Raw genomic sequence first — 17,856 nt, 5'->3', positions numbered from 1 at the left:
TGGTGTCCCAATTTTTCTGATTTATTTTTGTATTCTAGAGTGCTACTGTTCATATTCAATGTACGATGCCGGTTCACGTTTATATAATACGATGGAATAGTCAAAGCTTTCCAAGGTCTGGCTTTGTGGCGCAGCAATAAAACAAACGGTATAGTTTACGGCAATGCCGGCAATGACATAGTGTAAAAGCCGCGACGGAACTAAATATTATTTTCTACGTGTTTGCATTTTTAGTAAATTTGCTACATATCACGCTTCACTCATAAATCTTTCAAGGTGTGTTCCAAAGTAAACAGGACTTTTTAAAAAAATAACAGAACAAATGGTTTTTTCGGCAAAATCAATTTATTTTATTCAAAATAGTCTCCTTCTGCTTCAGTACAGCTTTTTGCTCGATCCAAAAGCCGGTATGGCCGCCAGAATGCCGGTGCAAGCCTTTTAAATGGCCTCTACGTCTGAATAACACTTTCCTTTCATGGGCAAATGCATTTTTCCGAAAAGGTAGAAGTCGCACGGTGCCATATCAGGTGAATACGGCGAGTGGTTAATGGTTAAAATGTGATTTTTGGTCAAATAATGGGTCACAAGCGTCGATCGATGAAACGGATTCTGTGCAATTTTTGGTCGTCAGTCAATTTGTGCGGAACAAACCGTGAAAGGTGTGTCCTTTCGTAAGCCCAAATGTTCGGTCAAAATGCGATAAATCGATGTTTTGGAGATGTTCAATTCCATGTCCATCAATTTCAATGATGATTTCGGCTGATTTTTGATGAATTCACGCACAGTTTCGATGGAATTTCCGGTGATCACGAATTTTGATTGGCCCACGTGTTGATCGTCATTTATCCTCACGACCACTTTGAAAACGTTGAAACCACTCGCGCACTCTGCTACGGGATAGGCAATCATCGCCATAAACTTGTTCCATCAATTGAAACGTTTCGGTAAAAGTTTTACCAATTTTAAAAATTTAATGTTGGCTCTTTGTTCGAAGCTCATTTTCGCACCGATAACACAAACATACTGACACTTAAAACGCAATAACTTTACTTCCAATCGATGAAATGTCATGAAATTCTCACTGGACAATCGATAAGGATAGCAGATTCTAACGCACCAGATACCGGCATATAGATAGCGCCACCAGGGGGCGCTAGATTCAAAAAGTCCTGTTTACTTTGGAACGCACCTTGTTTATCATTAACAAAACTGTATCATCGTTGTTTTAAAAATATACCAACAACAAAACATCAAATGTCGTTTGTTTCTGTTCCACTGTCTAATTATATGTGCTTGTTAATAATGCACGTTTTTAAATATTTCGATTACTTTAAACTTAAAAGATTCCCTTTCAATGATTACTGTTACTTTTTAGCTGTATTAGTTGGAAGTCGAAACGTTGGCATATTGGAACACCTTTCATATACCCCTTCGTGAAAATCCTGCCTAATTTCACTTATATTTTTTGTCAAAGTGTTATATATTGATAGCCGACCACTTCAAAGCAAACTCATAAAAACTTATACGCGTATTCCCAAATTCAGCACCTTTTTTTTTATGTACCAAGGTTGTTGCTATTCCATTGTTTCAGTAACACATTGCATAAATGTCGATACTCACTTCACACCAAAATATGTGAATTCAGTTTAAAAACAACTAAAACCGTATTAAATTCTGTTTAAATTTTTTTTGGTGAATTTGATATATTTTTATTAAAAATAGAAATTGTTGTCAAACTACATGAATTAAAGGTATGCTTAATCTTATTTCATTTTTCATAGTATAATAGGCTATTAATACTGCCTCATTTTGTATTGTAAATATTCGGGCTATGTGGTTATGTACATGCGTATGTGTATACATATGTATGTTGTACCTTATTTGATTTTATACGTTCTTTAAACTTATTTATTTATTCATAGTTCATATAGTCAATTTTTAAATTCATATGTGCTCACGACCCTTCACATATTAGAATATTTTCAAAATATACATTGTCCATAACCATATGTATGTGTGGACATACACATCAACATATGTACATATGGATGTGTAAATGTTCCTTCATGAGCATAGATACATATGTATGTACATATGTAAGACAGTGCATACATAGTGTATGTAAATACCTATCTATCTATGTATGTATTCATTTAATCACACTGCAATATCAACATATGTATATATGTACATATAAATTTGCATATACATATGTATGTATGTATGTATATAAATTATAAAATTTATTATTATTACTAAATTTGCATTTATATATGAATTTACTTATGTACATTCATATTTATAAGAAATTTTAGCATTCAGTTATACATACATATGCATCAAGGTGCAACAAGTCTGATATCACCAAGAATTGTATATTTTATGTATAAATTAGTATTATGTATGTATATAGGAAGGAGAGATACCTATCTACCTATCTTGTCTGTCTGTTACATTTCTGAAAACCCAAAACAAGATAAGAATGCTACAGTCGAGCAAGCCGGACCGTGAATTAGTACTCTGTACTTAAACCAACTTCCGCCGCTGTGTTGTACCCGCACATAGCATAAGCAAAAAGAAGAAGAGAAAATTCGATGATGTTGCGTACTGGAGTGAAATTGTTTCGCTAATTACTTTTCTTCGAACTTACCGATTTGAATGAAACTGAAATGAATGACAGATATTTACATACATATGTACATATGTATGTACATATGTGTAGATTACGTGTGCAATATTTAGTTGATATAGCAAATGAAATGTAGAAAGTATTGACGAAATTCTGTGGCGTGGAGAGGGGGAGGAAAATCAAAAAAATAAATCGTATAGACATGAGATTTTGAGCGTCTACAAATGTATGTACCAAGTTTGAATAATAAGCGCTGAGCCGTTTCCGAAGTCCAGAAAACGCTACAGTCGAGCAAGTCCGACAGTAAAATAGCCTGTGCTCTCCACAAAAATAGAAAATTAAAACAAGAGAGAACGCTACAGTCGAGCAAGCCCGACAGTAAAATACCCTGTACTCTCCACAAAAAGGAAAAATTAAAAAAAAATTAAATTATTAAAAAAAATGAATGAATGAATTAATTAAAATTTATTAATTAAATTAGAATACATATTTATGTTCAGTTTTAACAGCATACATTTACATCACGTACCTATGCGTGTTTATATGCGTGTATGTATGCAGCACAAAGTTGAACCAAAGCAGCAACAACAACAGCAGCTGCGGGCAGCGCTGCCGACAGAGCTGCAGGCAGCGCATGAGCAGCGATTTTACTTATGGCTATAACTTTCTTCAGAATTGACCTATCATGATGAAACTGGAAGTACCTACCAAAATCTGCCTAGGGTTTATAGGAACCTTGATACAAATTTTGGTTATCCTAGCTCTTGTACTTACTGAGATCCTTGCGCTCATACAGACAGACGGTCAGAAGGACAGACGGACAGACAGACGGACAGACAGACGGACAGACAGACGGACAGACAGACAGGCGGACATGGCTATATCGACTCGTCTTGTCATCCTAATCAAAAATATATATACTTTGTGGGGTCTGCCACGCCTCTTTCTGCCTGTTACATACATTCGCACAAAACTAGTATACCGTTTCACCCTTTGGGTACAGGGTATAAACAAAATTAAATTATTAAAAAATTAATAAACATAATGTTTATGTTCAGTTTTAACAGCATACATTTACATCACAAGCCTATGCGTGTATGTATGCAGCACAAAGTTGAACCAAAGCAGCAACAATAGCTGCAGGCACCGCATGAGCAGCAATTTTATTTATGGCTACAACTTTCTTCACAATTGACCTATCATGATGAAACTTGTCACACGGACACATTAGTACTAACGGGATGTACCTACCAATATTGATTTCAAAATTCCAAGAATTACGGAATTTATAAAAAAAAAACAGGAATTGCGTGGGAGTGGGGGGGGGGGGGGGTGTATCAGAATAAAAAAAAAAAAAAAACTTGACCTGCCTAGGACTTAGGGGAACCTCGATACCAAGTTTGGTTATTCTAGCTCTTGTACTTCCTGAGATCCTTGCGCTCATACAGACAGACGGAGGGACGGACGGACATGGCTATATCGACTCGTCTTGTCATCCTGATCAATAATATATATACTTTTTGGGGTCTGCCACGCCTCCTTCTGTTTGTTATATACATGCGCACAAAACTAGTATAGCAAAGGGTGAAACTTTGGGTACAGGCTATAAAAATGTTAATCTTTTTTACTATCCTTGGTATTCGAACTCATGTATAAATAGGAATTGTGCCTTTGTGAGTTGGTGCGTCTCTATGCGTACAACAAATGCTAGCTCCGAGATATAGATGCCTATACGAAAATTCCCATTATTTGGGAAGTGGGGGAGGTGTATCAAAAAAGCTATGTATATACCTACATATATAAATTGAACAAACTCTAGTTCTTATAGTCTCTACGATCCAAGTGTTCACACGGATAGACGGACATGCAGACAGACAGGGCTACGTCAACGTCTCTCAATTTGGAAATATAAATTGTTCTAATTTGTAAATAAATTTAACTATTTCAAATAAATTTTAAAACTACGGCTTACATTTTTAATTTTGTTAATAAAGCATACTTAATTGATCCTAAAATTCATCTTTATTCCATTTCAGTGTTAACATGGATGATCAAGATAAAACTCAACAAAATATGATATCCAATCTACCGCTTCTTTTTGCAAATGGGTATCCAACTTCGCTAGAAAAAATAAGCGAATCGCAATTGGAAAAGTTTATACCTTTTATGGTTCAATGCTCTTTAGGGCATATCAATTTGCCGAAAAAAATAGACTGTAGTGAACCTGAGTGGTGGCCGGAAAATGTGCCATTTTTAATTCCGCTTAAAAAGCCAAAAGAATGCTTTGGGGTAAGATTTATTCTGAATGTTAACACATATGTACATTTCTGAATAAATAATATTTACAGACGTGGATGGAAAAAATGAAGGAGATTGTGGTTATTTGTTATCAGTTTCATAAAAGTCTCTTCTTACTACGATTTTGTAATGACTTAGCCGCATATGAACATGCAAGTTTAAGGTTCATAAATAATTACAATTCAACAACATCTCTTTACGATAGAAGAAATAATAAATTACTAGTAACATTTCGCAATGAAAATATGGTAAGTACCCCATATAATTAACTTAATTTGTTTTTTAAAGTAAAATATGCATTAACTAATAATATTAAGAGTTTCAATTTTCAGTCCTGAAATTCTTTCCTTTTAGAGTTGTGCTTTTCTGAGTAATAGAGTTGATTGATTCTGTTCATTTTTAACATTACATCTAGATCAATTATTTGGTGTGATGTTAAAAATTTCTATGATGTGAATTTTGTACTAGATTGGAAATGATCATAAAATATGAATACATATGTACATACAAATGTATTTTTATGGAGTAGGATGAAAAAAAACCCAGTTCGTAATTGGTTTTCTAGGTTTTGCCGGAAAAACATACCATCAAACAAGCTAAAGTCGGGTGTCCCAACTTTGAAATATTCTGTACATATGTGCAGAATAATTATAACAAGAAAGAACGCTACAGTCGCGCAAGCTAGACAGTGAAATAGCCTGTACTCACTCCCACAACAAAAATAAAATGTGTTTTTATACCCTGTACCCAAAGGGTTGAAGGGTGTACTAGTTTTGTGCGAATGTATGTAACAGGCAGAAAGAGGCGTGGCAGACCCCACAAAGTATATATATTTTTGATCAGGATGACAAGACGAGTCGATATAGCCATGTCCGTCTGTCTGTCTGACCGTCTGTCTGTATGAGCGCAAGGATCTCAGTAAGTACAAGAGCTAGGATAACCAAACTTGGTATCCAGATTCTTCTAAGTACGGGAAGGTACGAGTTTGAGTTTTTTTCGATGAACCCCCTACTCCCCCGCTATTCGTACTTTGCCCATAACTCCCGCAATTCTTGGAATTTCGAATTCAAATTTGGTAATTACATCCAGTTAGTGATTATGTGTCGGTATGTTTCATCATGATTGGTCGATTCTGAAGAAAGTTATAGCCATAATTAAAATTGCTGCTCATGCGGTGCCTGCAGCTATTGTTGCTGCTTTGGTTCAACTTTGTGCTGCATACATAGACGCATAGGCACGTGATGTAAATGTATGCTGTTAAAACTGACCATAAACATTATGTTTATTAATTCCCTTTTTTTAATAATTTAATTTTTTTTTATACCCTGTACCCAAAGGGTGAAACGGTATACTAGTTTTGTGCGAATGTATGTAACAGGCAGAAAGAGGCGTGGCAGACCCCACAAAGTATATATATTTTTGATCAGGATGACAAGACGAGTCAATATAGACATGTCCGTCTGTCTGTCTGTCCGTCTGTCTGTATGAGCGCAAGGATCTCAGTAAGTACAAGAGCTAGGATAACCAAAATTTGTATCAAGGTTCCTATATACCCTAGGCAGATTTTGGTAGGTACATCCAGTTAGTACTAATGTGTCCGTGTGCCAAATTTCATCATGATAGGTCAATTCTGAAGAAAGTTATAGCCATAAGTAAAATCGCTGCTCATGCGCTGCCTGCAGCTCTGTCGGCAGCGCTGCCCGCAGCTGTTGTTGTTGTTGCTGCTTTTGTTCAACTTTGTGCTGCATACATACACGCATATAAACACGCATAGGTACGTGATGTAAATGTATGCTGTTAAAACTGAACATAAACATGTATTCTAATTTAATTTAATTAATTAATTAATTCATTCATTTTTTTTAATAATTTAATTTTTTTTTTAATTTTTTTTTTTTTAATTTTTCCTTTTTTTAATTTTTCCTTTTTGTGGAGAGTACAGGCTATTTTATTTTTGATCAAAAAAATAAAACTCAAAGAATAATTATTTTATAAGTTTTATTTTTTCGCTCATCAATAATGATTATTGGTTAATTTTTAAAGTAAAACTAAAAATTAATCATTAAATTGTGAGCGAATGAATACAAATTAAAATTAATAGATCATGGTGAAAATACATAGATAATGCTTAAAAAAGGATGCCAGTAAATTCCTCGCTTTCTAAAAGTTACTATAAGTGAATGATTTTTTCGTTTAAGAAAAAAAAAAAAAACAAAATAATCATTATTTCCCTGATAAAAAGACCAAAAATAATTCAATATACTTGTAGTTTTTACAACAAAAAATAAGTATGTCCCAGAGACTTATTTCGCTTTAATTGTAGAGATTTGACCATCAGTAAATTTTTGTGTTGCAATTCAAGTGCCCGCTTTCGCCGAGGCGAGACGCTAGGCAATCAACGTGAACACCCAGTCCCGTAGGAATAAAACGTCACTCCTTAATGGCGGTCAGCTTCTGTATGGCCGCTACGCGATTTGCCATGAATAGTTTGAAGTAAGAGAGTTCATCCTTGAATCGGAAAACATCCTCGGGGTATTCGTGAGTCTTGGCACCAACAACGTCTTTAACAACATCAGATTTTGAGCCATCCGCTGATACAGATGGAGATGTGTAGAATGTCTTGTCATCATAATCAAGAATAAATATATTTTGTGAGGTCTGTCATATATCAATTTCCTCTTTATTGCATTTTACTCTTCTTGTTTATACTTTTATTATATTTTTTCTACACCTCAATAAGCTTCAAGTTGCAATGTAAATAAATAACCTTTGAAATTATTATTATTTTGTTGCAGTCATATGATCGCCAACAAAAAATTAGGAAATGTCTCTTGCTTCAAAAAAACAAAAATGATGCTCACGATGATGATTCACAGCAAATGATGGTTGAGCCAGCTCCTTTCGATATTTATCTTTGTGACAATTGTGATGCTGAACTATATTCAAAAGAAGCTATAATGGTAAGTCTTAGCACAATTTTAGAATAATGTGCTTAGCATATACACTGCGCGTCATCAGGTTAGCACACCTACATCAGACAAATATGCTCGGAAGGAAATACGATTAAATCGAACTCTGCTTAAATTTTGATTGGAGCTTTGTTTTCTTTTCGGATGTAAAGAAATGTGATTTGGAATGATACGATGGATATAACTTTTATGATCTTCCTCATTATAAATATTTGGGGATTTCCCTGGATGTTTTCAACACGACAATGCTTCTATTCATACTGCCTGGGTGATCAAATCTTGGATTGAAGCACAAAACGTCGATTTGTTGAAGGGGCCGCCTTACTGACCGGACATCAATATACAGTCGGCGCCAAAAATATACATACGATCCAATATTTGGTACCTGGCAGAACCAAAGGTATTTATTAAAAAACTAAAGATGCAGTTTTTTAGCTTATCTATTCTTATGGAAGAAAACGAACAATTATTAACTTAAGATGTATCCTTACAAAGATATAAACGAAAAACCATATTTTTTCCTTGACAAAAGTGTACGTAGGACGTACAAGTACAAATTCGTGAGAATTCGTAAAAATTCGGAGATTTAAAGCACTTGGCCCCCACATAATATTTATTTTAATATTTTGTAGGACCTCCACGTGCTTCAATGACGGTCTGAAGACGCCTCGGTATTGACTTCACCAGATTTCGCAGTTCTACAGGTGTTATATCGTACCAAGTAGACTGAAGCCCTTCCTTTAGGCTTGACGCACTGGTAACATCATATTTCCTCAGCTTCCGGTCTAAAAGGTCCCATGTGTGTTCAATAAATTTCAAATCAGGGCTTTACGGTGAAATATTCAATTGGCGTGGTGTATTGTAGAGAAACCAAATCCTGACAACGTATTCGGTACGTTTTGGGTTGATGTCCTGTTGGATCAACCATCGACCATTTCATTTAAATTTTCTTCCAATATATTCTTGAAGTCGATCCATATTGCCCATGATAAAACCCAAATTTCCTACTCCAGACATGTTGGACTGTAAGGACCAAATGATTAGGATTCAATGCTGCGTTTACCTTTCGCTAAACATTGATTAGTCGGTAACCTAAACTTTTTTCCAAAAATCGAAGTCCTTGTCTTTATATTTATACGCATTTTCTAAACCAATCTCACGATATTTTTCGATTATTATCGCCTTTTTTTCTTGGAACTCTGCTGTGAAAACCATTTTTGTTTAAAGTTTTTATACTCTGTACATGAAATGTACAAGACTATATTAAGTTTGCGGGAGCTGAAAAATGTAACAGGCAGAAGGAGGCGTGGCAGACCCCACAAAGTATATATATTCTTGATCAGCATGACAAGATGAGTCGATCTAGCCCTGTCTGTCTGTCCGTCTGTCCGTATGAACACCTGGACCTCAGAGAGGTAGAGACACCAAAGACACCAAGGATCTCAGTAAGTACAAGAGCTAGGATAACCAAACTTGGTATCCAGATTCTTCTAAGTACGGGAAGGTACGAGTTTGAATATCTTTGAAAATAAACAACCGATTTTCAAGTATGAGATATTTTTATTTAATTTGGTTCTGTACAATTTCTTGAACTGAGGTTTTCAACACTGGTCTACTCAAGTCAATCGGTTCACTAATGACAAGGTTATTCAGTGTTTGCATGCCGACATGAAAGATGGCGCACCCTGTATAATCGCCTATATCTCGGAGACTATAAGACCTAGGGACACCAAATTCTTTCCCTCCCTCCCCCCTCTCCCCGGAAAATCGTGACTCCCGTAATTCTTGGAATTTCGAACTCTAATTTTATAAATACCCCCAGTTAGTGTGTCCGTATGCCAAGTTTCATATTTGCTGCCCAAGCGCTGACCGCAGCTGCTGTTGATGTTGCTGTTTGGTTGACTGCAAACATGCACAGACACGAATAGACGTGCATAGACATTCATACACTCATATTGACGCAATTGCTATGTAAATGTGCAAGAGGGAGAGAGGTAAAATCGATAAATTTTTTTTTTTAATTTCTATAAGTATTCTAGACATATATACAGAGTATTTCAACGTCGGGACACCCGACTTTTTTACTTGTTTTTAATATTGTCTGCACAGTAAACTTTCCAAGATTTAAAAGTTTAGTTCATTTTGTTGTTATTTCTGTACTTTAAGAGTAATTTTCGCAAGTCGGTGGAGATTTCTTTATGGCAAGCCTGGTTATGGTAGCGCTAGCCGCTTCCAGTCCCTACTTTCCATTATCGGTTTTACTTATTATCGATGACATCTTAAAGCAATGCCAGATCTGTCGTAACGCTCCCCCAGGTATATTCCGGTCGGGATCTACCTTATCCACTCCAATAGACAGAACTGCAAGCTTTGCAGCTGGCCTCACATAAATGCCGCTGTTCGTTTTTATTGTGGCACTTCGTACTTGCCCCTCTGTGCTGCGCTTTACTGCAATTACTCTTCCTTTCGGACAGTGAGCCCTTGGGCTGTCGGGATCGCAAATATACACAATATATCCTCTATTGGCTTGACCTTCTCGTACAATTTGCTTCGTCTGATCAGGTCAGGTAGATACTAGCGCAGCCATCTTCGCCAAAATTCATCTGCCATTTGCTGCACTGTAAGCCAGTTCTTCTTCATGCGTATACCTTCAGGTTGCGTTTGAAGTGCTGGCTTTTGCTCATTGGAACTTCCTAGCAGGAAGTGATTAGGCTTAAGCGCCTCTTCTTTATCGTCATCCACTGGTATGTATGTCAGTGGCCGTGAGTTTACAGTCATCTGCACTTCCATTAGTGCTGCCCGCCATAGTTCTTCGGAAGGGAGTCTACTGGACAGTATAGAATATAGCGTGCGTTTCTGCTACCTTGCCTGCGTCAAGCGTGTCCATTGACTGTTGGAGTTCGGTAGCCTTGAAAATTCATAGCATTGTCACTCCACAGCTCCCTTGGCTGTCCACGGATCATGGTGCAGTTGCGAATAGCTAGAGTACAAGAATCTGTAGTTAGTGAATACGCTACTTCAAGATGGATTGCTGTCGTAGTCAGACATGTAAATAGCACGCCGTATCGTTTCTCGGTACTTCTCTTGACAGTCATGAGAAGCGGTCCAAAATAATCCACGTCAGTGCATGTAAATGGTAGTTGATAAGCCGCCAGCCTCGGTGGCCAGGGCTTGGCATGTTGATTTTTACATTTCTGGCATGAATTTCGAACTCTTCTCACCACCGCCCTGATGCGTGGTACCCAGAACTGTTATCTCATCTCATTCACAACCGTCTCGTGATTAGCGTGATGGAACCTCGCATGTACATCGTACACAATAGCATAGTGATACGGCTTTCTTTTGGCAATACTACAGGATCAGTTCCTCCATACAGCTTTACTCGTCCTTTCAACCGTAATACTCCTCTGTCATCCATATACGCACACATCTTGTATAGTGACTGGATCTATCTATACGGTGAACCTTCTTGAGTGCTGCCTTCTCACTGCTATAGTATTCATCTTGTGCAAAGACCCTTTTGTCAGAGCCGCATATCTTCATTTTCGTGCCGCAAATATTACCATTGCAACACTTCTCACTAATCGTCGCCAGTTTGAGAACCGAGTAATGTCGATCAGGCCATTGCCACTCAATAAATCGAGATCCTCGCATAGTCCAAAAGTTTGTTCGCGCAGTTCTTCACTTGTGGTTTCTCGTTTTATGGCCGGTTCCGTAGGCCATTCTGTGGACCCTGCCTTAGGAACGCGGCCATTCAGCCATCGGCTGCTGCTCGAAAAATCGGGTGATTTCTGCCACTTTTTCGTTTTCATTGCTCGGGACCCAGCGCCATTCGGATATTTCGGTTAGATCTAATAACTCACCCGAAGTCCAACGAACTGGCGGTACCGCATGTTATCCGATCGTAGCCAGGTTAGCACCGTGCTAGAGTCTACCCAGAATACTCGTCTGGTAAACTTCGTGTTGATTGTTGATGGGATTACCTGCGCGTAACGTGCTCCGATTGTTGCGGCCTGCAACTCAAGCCTTGGCACTGACATCTGTTTTAGTGGCGCCACTTTTGCCTTGCTGCCCATCAAACAAGAGAACGTGCCCTCTGCTCCTCTCTGCAACATGTAGCATACCGCAGCGTAACCCTTTTTGCTCGCATCTACAAACATATGCATTTCCACTTCTGAATCTTTCAGTGGACAGGACATTGTGTAGCACCTCGGTATTTTCATCTTCTCAACGCGAGCGTTGACATCCGTTCAGCAGCTTGCTATTTTGGTGCCGCTTCGACAACCGAAAGCCAAGCGTGTCTGCTTGAGTGTCCCACCACATGCCAAGTACCTTTTCCGTTAATGTTCCTGCTTTGTCATTAAAGCATATCTCTTTGGTGGAATCCTCTGTAAGCTCCAGCGCAAAACGAACCTTCAATGAGTTTGATACCTAATTTCGTATACGGAAGCCCGCACGAGAGTGAATATATCGAACTTCTTGCGCCAACTTGATGGCTTCCGCTTCGGTGTCGACACTATCTAGCATATCATCAACGTAGTGGTTCTCCAAAATACATTTGACCGCTCGTGGATATTGCCACGCAAATTCTCGTGCATTCTTGTTCTTCACAAACTGGGCGCTGCCCGGTGAACAGGAGGTACCAAATGTCACCACCTACATGACATACGCCTCCAAATCTATGAACAGGAATCGTTTAAACTTTTGATGATCAGGACGCATTCTCACCTGATGAAACATTTCCGCTATGTCACCAATTGCTATGGCCTTCTCTCTGAATCTTCGTAAAATAGGCATCAACTGTGCCGTCTGGTCCGGCCCTTTTAATAACAATGAATGAACACGTTGTCCTTCTTCGCTGCCGCATCCCATACTATGCGCAATTTGTCTGCCTTATTTATATTACACACAGGGAAAATCGGCAGGAACCAATTTAGCTGCTCAGACGTCTCCTCTAGCATCAAACGTTTTGCATAGCACTTTGTTACGTACTCGTTGATCTTTTCTCTCATTTTGACGGTCATTAGTAGTTGCCGCCTTAACCTTTCCTCCAGACACTGCGCTCTCTTTAACGCCATTTTAAAGCTGTCTGAATGCACAATATTGTTATATCTCCATAACAATCCCGTTTCGAATCTCTCCGATGCGCCTCTCTAACTGCTCCAGAGCCAACTTGTCATCTTCGGATATCATCTCCACGTTCCTGAAGTAACTTCTCTTCCATTAAAGTGATTGAGGACCCGTCGTCAATAAACGCATACGTATTGAACTCGTTGCCATTTGCATCCTCCTCTATGCCATTTGCATCGTCCTCTGGCAGAACTTTGAAGAAGACTGAAACAATACTCTGATTATGAGCATTGCAGTTGCCACTCACCGGTACGGTAACCGTTCTATGCAGCAACTTATGATGCATCTCCTGGCACCCATCTACTCCGCAAGCTACTTTCACATTGCAATCCACCCGCCTATGCGTCCCAAGACACCTCTAGCAGATTCTTAATGCCTTCGTGCCAGCGCACTCTTTGAGACATTTCCCTGACGGCTACACAGTCTGCTACCGATGCACATTTGTCATTGCAGACCCTACAGTCCCCGCCTTCATTGTCTTCATGATGCGTGTACACAACTCCACGTCTACGGCCTTTGTTTTGCAAGCTTGGAATCATCACACAACTTGCTCCCTGGGCTACTTGAAAAACCAATCGCTGAAATCGGCCAATGTAGAATCGCTGAGCGTCATCTTATGCATTCCCCACATCGTCTGCAGCATGCACGGTAAATTAGACACCAGTTCCTGTTCTAAGTCGGGATTACTCAAATGACGGCAGCTGAGCGAGAAGCTCTCTTCGCTTCTCTTCATCCAACAACCGCATCTCTGTCTGCAGGCGCTTAACTGCATCTGATGAAGTGGACGAGCATCGTGAACGTATTTCACTGATACATACGCCGGGCACTGCATGAGCCCCGTTGCTATTCGTGGACAACTTAACATTCTCCTGTGTTTGCTTTTCCCTTTCTGCTACCGTATGTGTCCTCTCATTATGCGCTGATATGTCCAATTTACCGCCATATTGGCCTTCAAGCGATATTCCCTTAGGCAAATTCTTACATCTTTCGCAGCGCCATCCGCTGCTAGGATCCATATCTGTAGCGCAGTGTACGTGGCATTTCTTCATACAGTCAGTGCCATTGCAGCTAACCACACAGCACAGCTGAACAATGCCCTTGCCCACGAGCATGCGGAGACAGCATCACGGCAATTCTTGTACAAAAGAATTTAAAGAAATTTTGCGGCAGTTCGAGTTTTCCCGGCGCCGCCCAAATAACGAACTACCTTTGGTATTGATGTAGGCAAATATTTATTTACAAACTCTCAAGTAGAGTTGATGGATGTGCGACAATTGCCTGGTCGTTCGGGCGAGTTGACTGGGCGACACTTTAAATTCCTACGGAATTACAAAATTACAATATGCCTATGATCTATAGCCTGTTCTTACTTTTAGACCACTTCCTCTCGCTGCAGAATTAAAAAGATCAAGCCAACGTGGTTTCTTGGTTATGGTAGCGCTAGCCGCTTCCAGTCCCTACTTTCCATTATCGGTTTTACTTATCGATGACATCTTAAAGCAATGCCAGATCTGTCGTAACACAAGCAAAATCAAGAGCTTTACACAGCTCGAAGAGTAAAGTGTCCAATGAAACCGTACGTACACTTTTGTCAAGGAAGAAATATGATTTATCGTTTATATCTTTGTAAGGATACATCTTTAGTTAATAATGTTTCGTTTTCTTCCATAAAAATAGATAAGCTACGAAACTGCATCATTAGTTTTTTAATAAATATCTTTGGTTCGGCCAGGTAGCAAAATATTGGATCGTATGTAGACTTTTGGTGCCCACTGTAATAGAAAACGTGTCGGAATGGCTGGTTCGCAAAGTTTACGAATCTTGCAGACAGTATTCTACCAAAAAGGAATTAATTGAAGGCATTAAAAGTGCTTGGCCAGCCATTTCTTTAAGTTATATTGGAAAGTTGTTCGTATTGCTTGCAAATTGGATATATGAGATTATTATTAGCAATGAAGGATCGCCCCATTTTTAAAATTATAAAGAAATGTTTAAATTAGTTACTATATAAGTTTAAAAATAAGTTCTTATTAGAAACGATTTTAAAAATTAAAAACAAATGATGTGTGCTAACCTGATGACCAAATTTAAAATGTTAATTTTTCGGTTGCCCTAAAAAAAAACCATAAAAAAATATTGAAAAATATAGGGACTTTAATTTTTATTTTATTTATAATCACTAGAATTTTTAGAACTTATTTTTTTTTAGTTTTAATAGAAATGAGCGAAAACTATTAAAATCAGGGGCGACGCGCAGTGTATATATATTTTTATATGTATATCTATATATATATATATATTAATTAAATTATGGTTTTTTAAATTTCTTTTGCAGGAACACGAAAAAATTTGCAATATAGAAAATGATGTAATTATCTGCGATTCCCCAGAACCAGAAAATAGGGACGTTAAAAATGAGAACAGTGAATTGCGCAATGCTTTCCTATTAAATTTTAGTCTTCAGTCTAGGGTTTCAGTACATAATGTATGTGTTCAACATAAAAAAACGCATGTTTGCAATAATGACATAATTAATGATATACCTGATTTAAATAGACGCATATCGAGAAGAAATCGAACGGTCCATTCTTTTAGCAGATGTTCATTTATTCCAATATCATCACCTGCGGGACAACGACTACTGCGGTCAATAAAAATTGCTATGACAGTTGAATACGTGTTTGAAAGACAAGAAAGATTAGAACGCTTTTGTTATACTCCATTTCTAAAATCAAATTTAAGGCAAAAAATTTTTGAAAAAAAATTAAGCTCAAGTAATGCTCACTGTACTTATAAAAAACCCTATGATCATAGCCTACATATATACTCCTTTCCACGGCGTCAGTTTTCACAACGCAGGGATAACACAACAAATTTTCTTTTCCTCAACTCTCCGTTAATAAAACAATGCCGTCCGATTTCGGTCAGATTGAAAAAAATGACTGAACCTTTATTAGGAGAACAATGTCCACCAGGAAATACTAAGCTCAATATTAGATTAACACGAGATATTTCACTTAATTCAAATTGGAGGATTTCACCATCAAATGAGGTTTTAGTTGACACAATTGATTTGTGTTCCTCTGATGATGACGACCAAATCGACCGATCGCGAATAATTAGTTCGGATACACCTCTATCGATATCCGTATCTAACAAAAATTCAGTCTCAGGAAGACAAAAAGATTCTATAAATACATGTGAAATACCTGCGTTACCGAGTCCAACTGCTATGACTGAAAATAATTCATTAAAACCTTTGCAGCAATCAGTATATATTTTCTCTAACTATAAGACTAATTCTGTTTTTAACCGATGTACTGTAAACCCTATATCCAACCATCCAGTTACGCGAGTTATAAATACTTCGAATACACATTCTGACTCCCGGCAATCAAAAGAATATAACCAAGAAAATTGCAATCTGCCAAAGAAATTAATAAATGTTTCGGACTGGTTCGCACAAAACCCTACGAACTCAGAAACAAAGGTCAGCAAAAATGAAGGCATGCACTTTGAAAATCTTTCTGTGGCTCAGACTTTTAATTCAACTGGACGAATAATTTCAATTGACTTGACAAGCTAAGACAAGCAAATCTTAACCATTCTAATATAAGGTATTTTAGTATTCTAAAATTTGTTATTTTGTATATAAAAATAAAGTGTATTAAAATTGTGAAGTGTTTTCTATGTCTCCGTTTGGTTTATATTATACATAAAGAGTATATTAAGTTTTCGGGAGGTGAAAAACGTAACAGGCAGAAGGAGACGTGGCAGACCCCCCAAAGTATAAATATTCTTGATCAGAATAACAAGACGAGTTTATCTACTCCTGCCTGTCCGCCCGTCCATCCGTATGAACACCTGGATCTCGGAGACTATAAGAGACACCAAATTTTACACAAAGATGCCTTTTTTGTTTACGATGTGCAAGTATGTTTTATTTTAGTCTGTACCCAAAGGAGAAACGGCTATACTAGCTTTGTGCGCATGTATGTAACACACAGAATGAGGCGTGGCAGACCCCACAAAGTATATATATTCTTGATCAGGATGACAAGTAGAGTTGATATAGCCATGTCCGTCTGTCTGTCTGTACGAACGATTTCAGAAAGTATAAAAGCTAGAATAACCAAACTTGGTATGCAGATTCTTCTAAGTACGGGAAGGAACGAGTTTTCTCCGATTGGAGCTGTAATTTTGAAACGACGCACTGTGGGACCTTCGGCCTGAACAGCTTGCGCAAATCAAAAATTTCATGAATGCTTTGGGGATTATGAATAAACGTATCTTATATTAAATTTTTCAGGGACCAATCATACTCTTAAAGAAATCGGAATTATAGTTTTTGCGACGCGAATGAGTATATGACATATCATCAACGCGACGCAAACAGACATTCAATAAAATAGCTTGGCAACACATAACATACATATAAGTACACATATACCTATGACTATAAAAAAATATGTCTAAGTGCGTCTATTCCATTGGCCAAGGAAAATGTGCAATTTTTAAGTAATTTTAAGAAAATGCTTGAAAAACACAATATGATCATTTTTTTCAATTATTCGATTATAATATTTATATTATCATTGAATACCCAAGGTTTTTGCATATCAAATTTTTCTCAGTCAATAGATATTGAACAAATTTTAATGTAAGTAAGCGTGCGTTTACAACGGTGGACAAAAGTATTTTGACATTACAAAAATAAGATTGTTACGCAGATTTCTTATGTTTTATTGACTTTACAATCATTAACGTCTTTTTAATGTATATAGAATATATTAAGCTTCTTAAATTCAAAAAATGATCATTTTTAATATA

General features: G+C 37.6%; 1 protein-coding gene across 3 annotated transcripts; it reads left to right on the top strand.

The window, feature by feature from the left end:
* The first annotated feature begins 1,711 nt into the window (after window positions 1-1,711).
* Window positions 1,712-16,716, top strand: LOC115630464. Of its 3 annotated transcripts, none has more exons than XM_030527034.1 (5): window positions 1,712-1,751; window positions 4,666-4,918; window positions 4,978-5,175; window positions 7,723-7,887; window positions 7,946-8,333. In XM_030527034.1, the coding sequence occupies exons 2-5, from the start codon at window positions 4,673-4,675 to the stop codon at window positions 8,015-8,017; spliced, it is 681 nt and encodes a 226-aa protein (XP_030382894.1). In that variant the 5' UTR covers window positions 1,712-1,751; window positions 4,666-4,672; the 3' UTR covers window positions 8,018-8,333. The 3 variants fall into 3 exon arrangements, with proteins under 3 accessions (XP_030382894.1, XP_030382892.1, XP_030382893.1); XM_030527032.1 differs by lacking the exon at window positions 7,946-8,333 and adding an exon at window positions 15,362-16,716 and having other exon boundaries at window positions 1,725-1,751; XM_030527033.1 differs by lacking the exons at window positions 1,712-1,751; window positions 7,946-8,333 and adding an exon at window positions 15,362-16,716 and having other exon boundaries at window positions 4,658-4,918.
* The last annotated feature ends 1,140 nt before the right edge of the window (window positions 16,717-17,856 follow it).

The sequence above is a fragment of the Scaptodrosophila lebanonensis genome, unplaced genomic scaffold, assembly GCF_003285725.1.
Source record: "Scaptodrosophila lebanonensis strain 11010-0011.00,11010-0021.00 unplaced genomic scaffold, SlebRS2 tig00001410-arrow-pilon, whole genome shotgun sequence".
NCBI lineage: Eukaryota > Metazoa > Arthropoda > Insecta > Diptera > Drosophilidae > Scaptodrosophila > Scaptodrosophila lebanonensis.
Note: the sequence above shows the minus strand (reverse complement) of the source record. Positions and strands in the feature narration are given on the sequence as shown.

Coding starts and splice junctions, on each gene's coding strand:
- LOC115630464 (XM_030527032.1), top strand. CDS start 4,673: ATGGATGATCAAGATAAAACTCAACAAAATATGATATCCAATCTACCG. Junction 4,919..4,977: donor AGCCAAAAGAATGCTTTGGG/GTAAGATTTATT, acceptor TAATATTTACAG/ACGTGGATGGAAAAAATGAA. Junction 7,888..15,361: donor ATTCAAAAGAAGCTATAATG/GTAAGTCTTAGC, acceptor TTTCTTTTGCAG/GAACACGAAAAAATTTGCAA.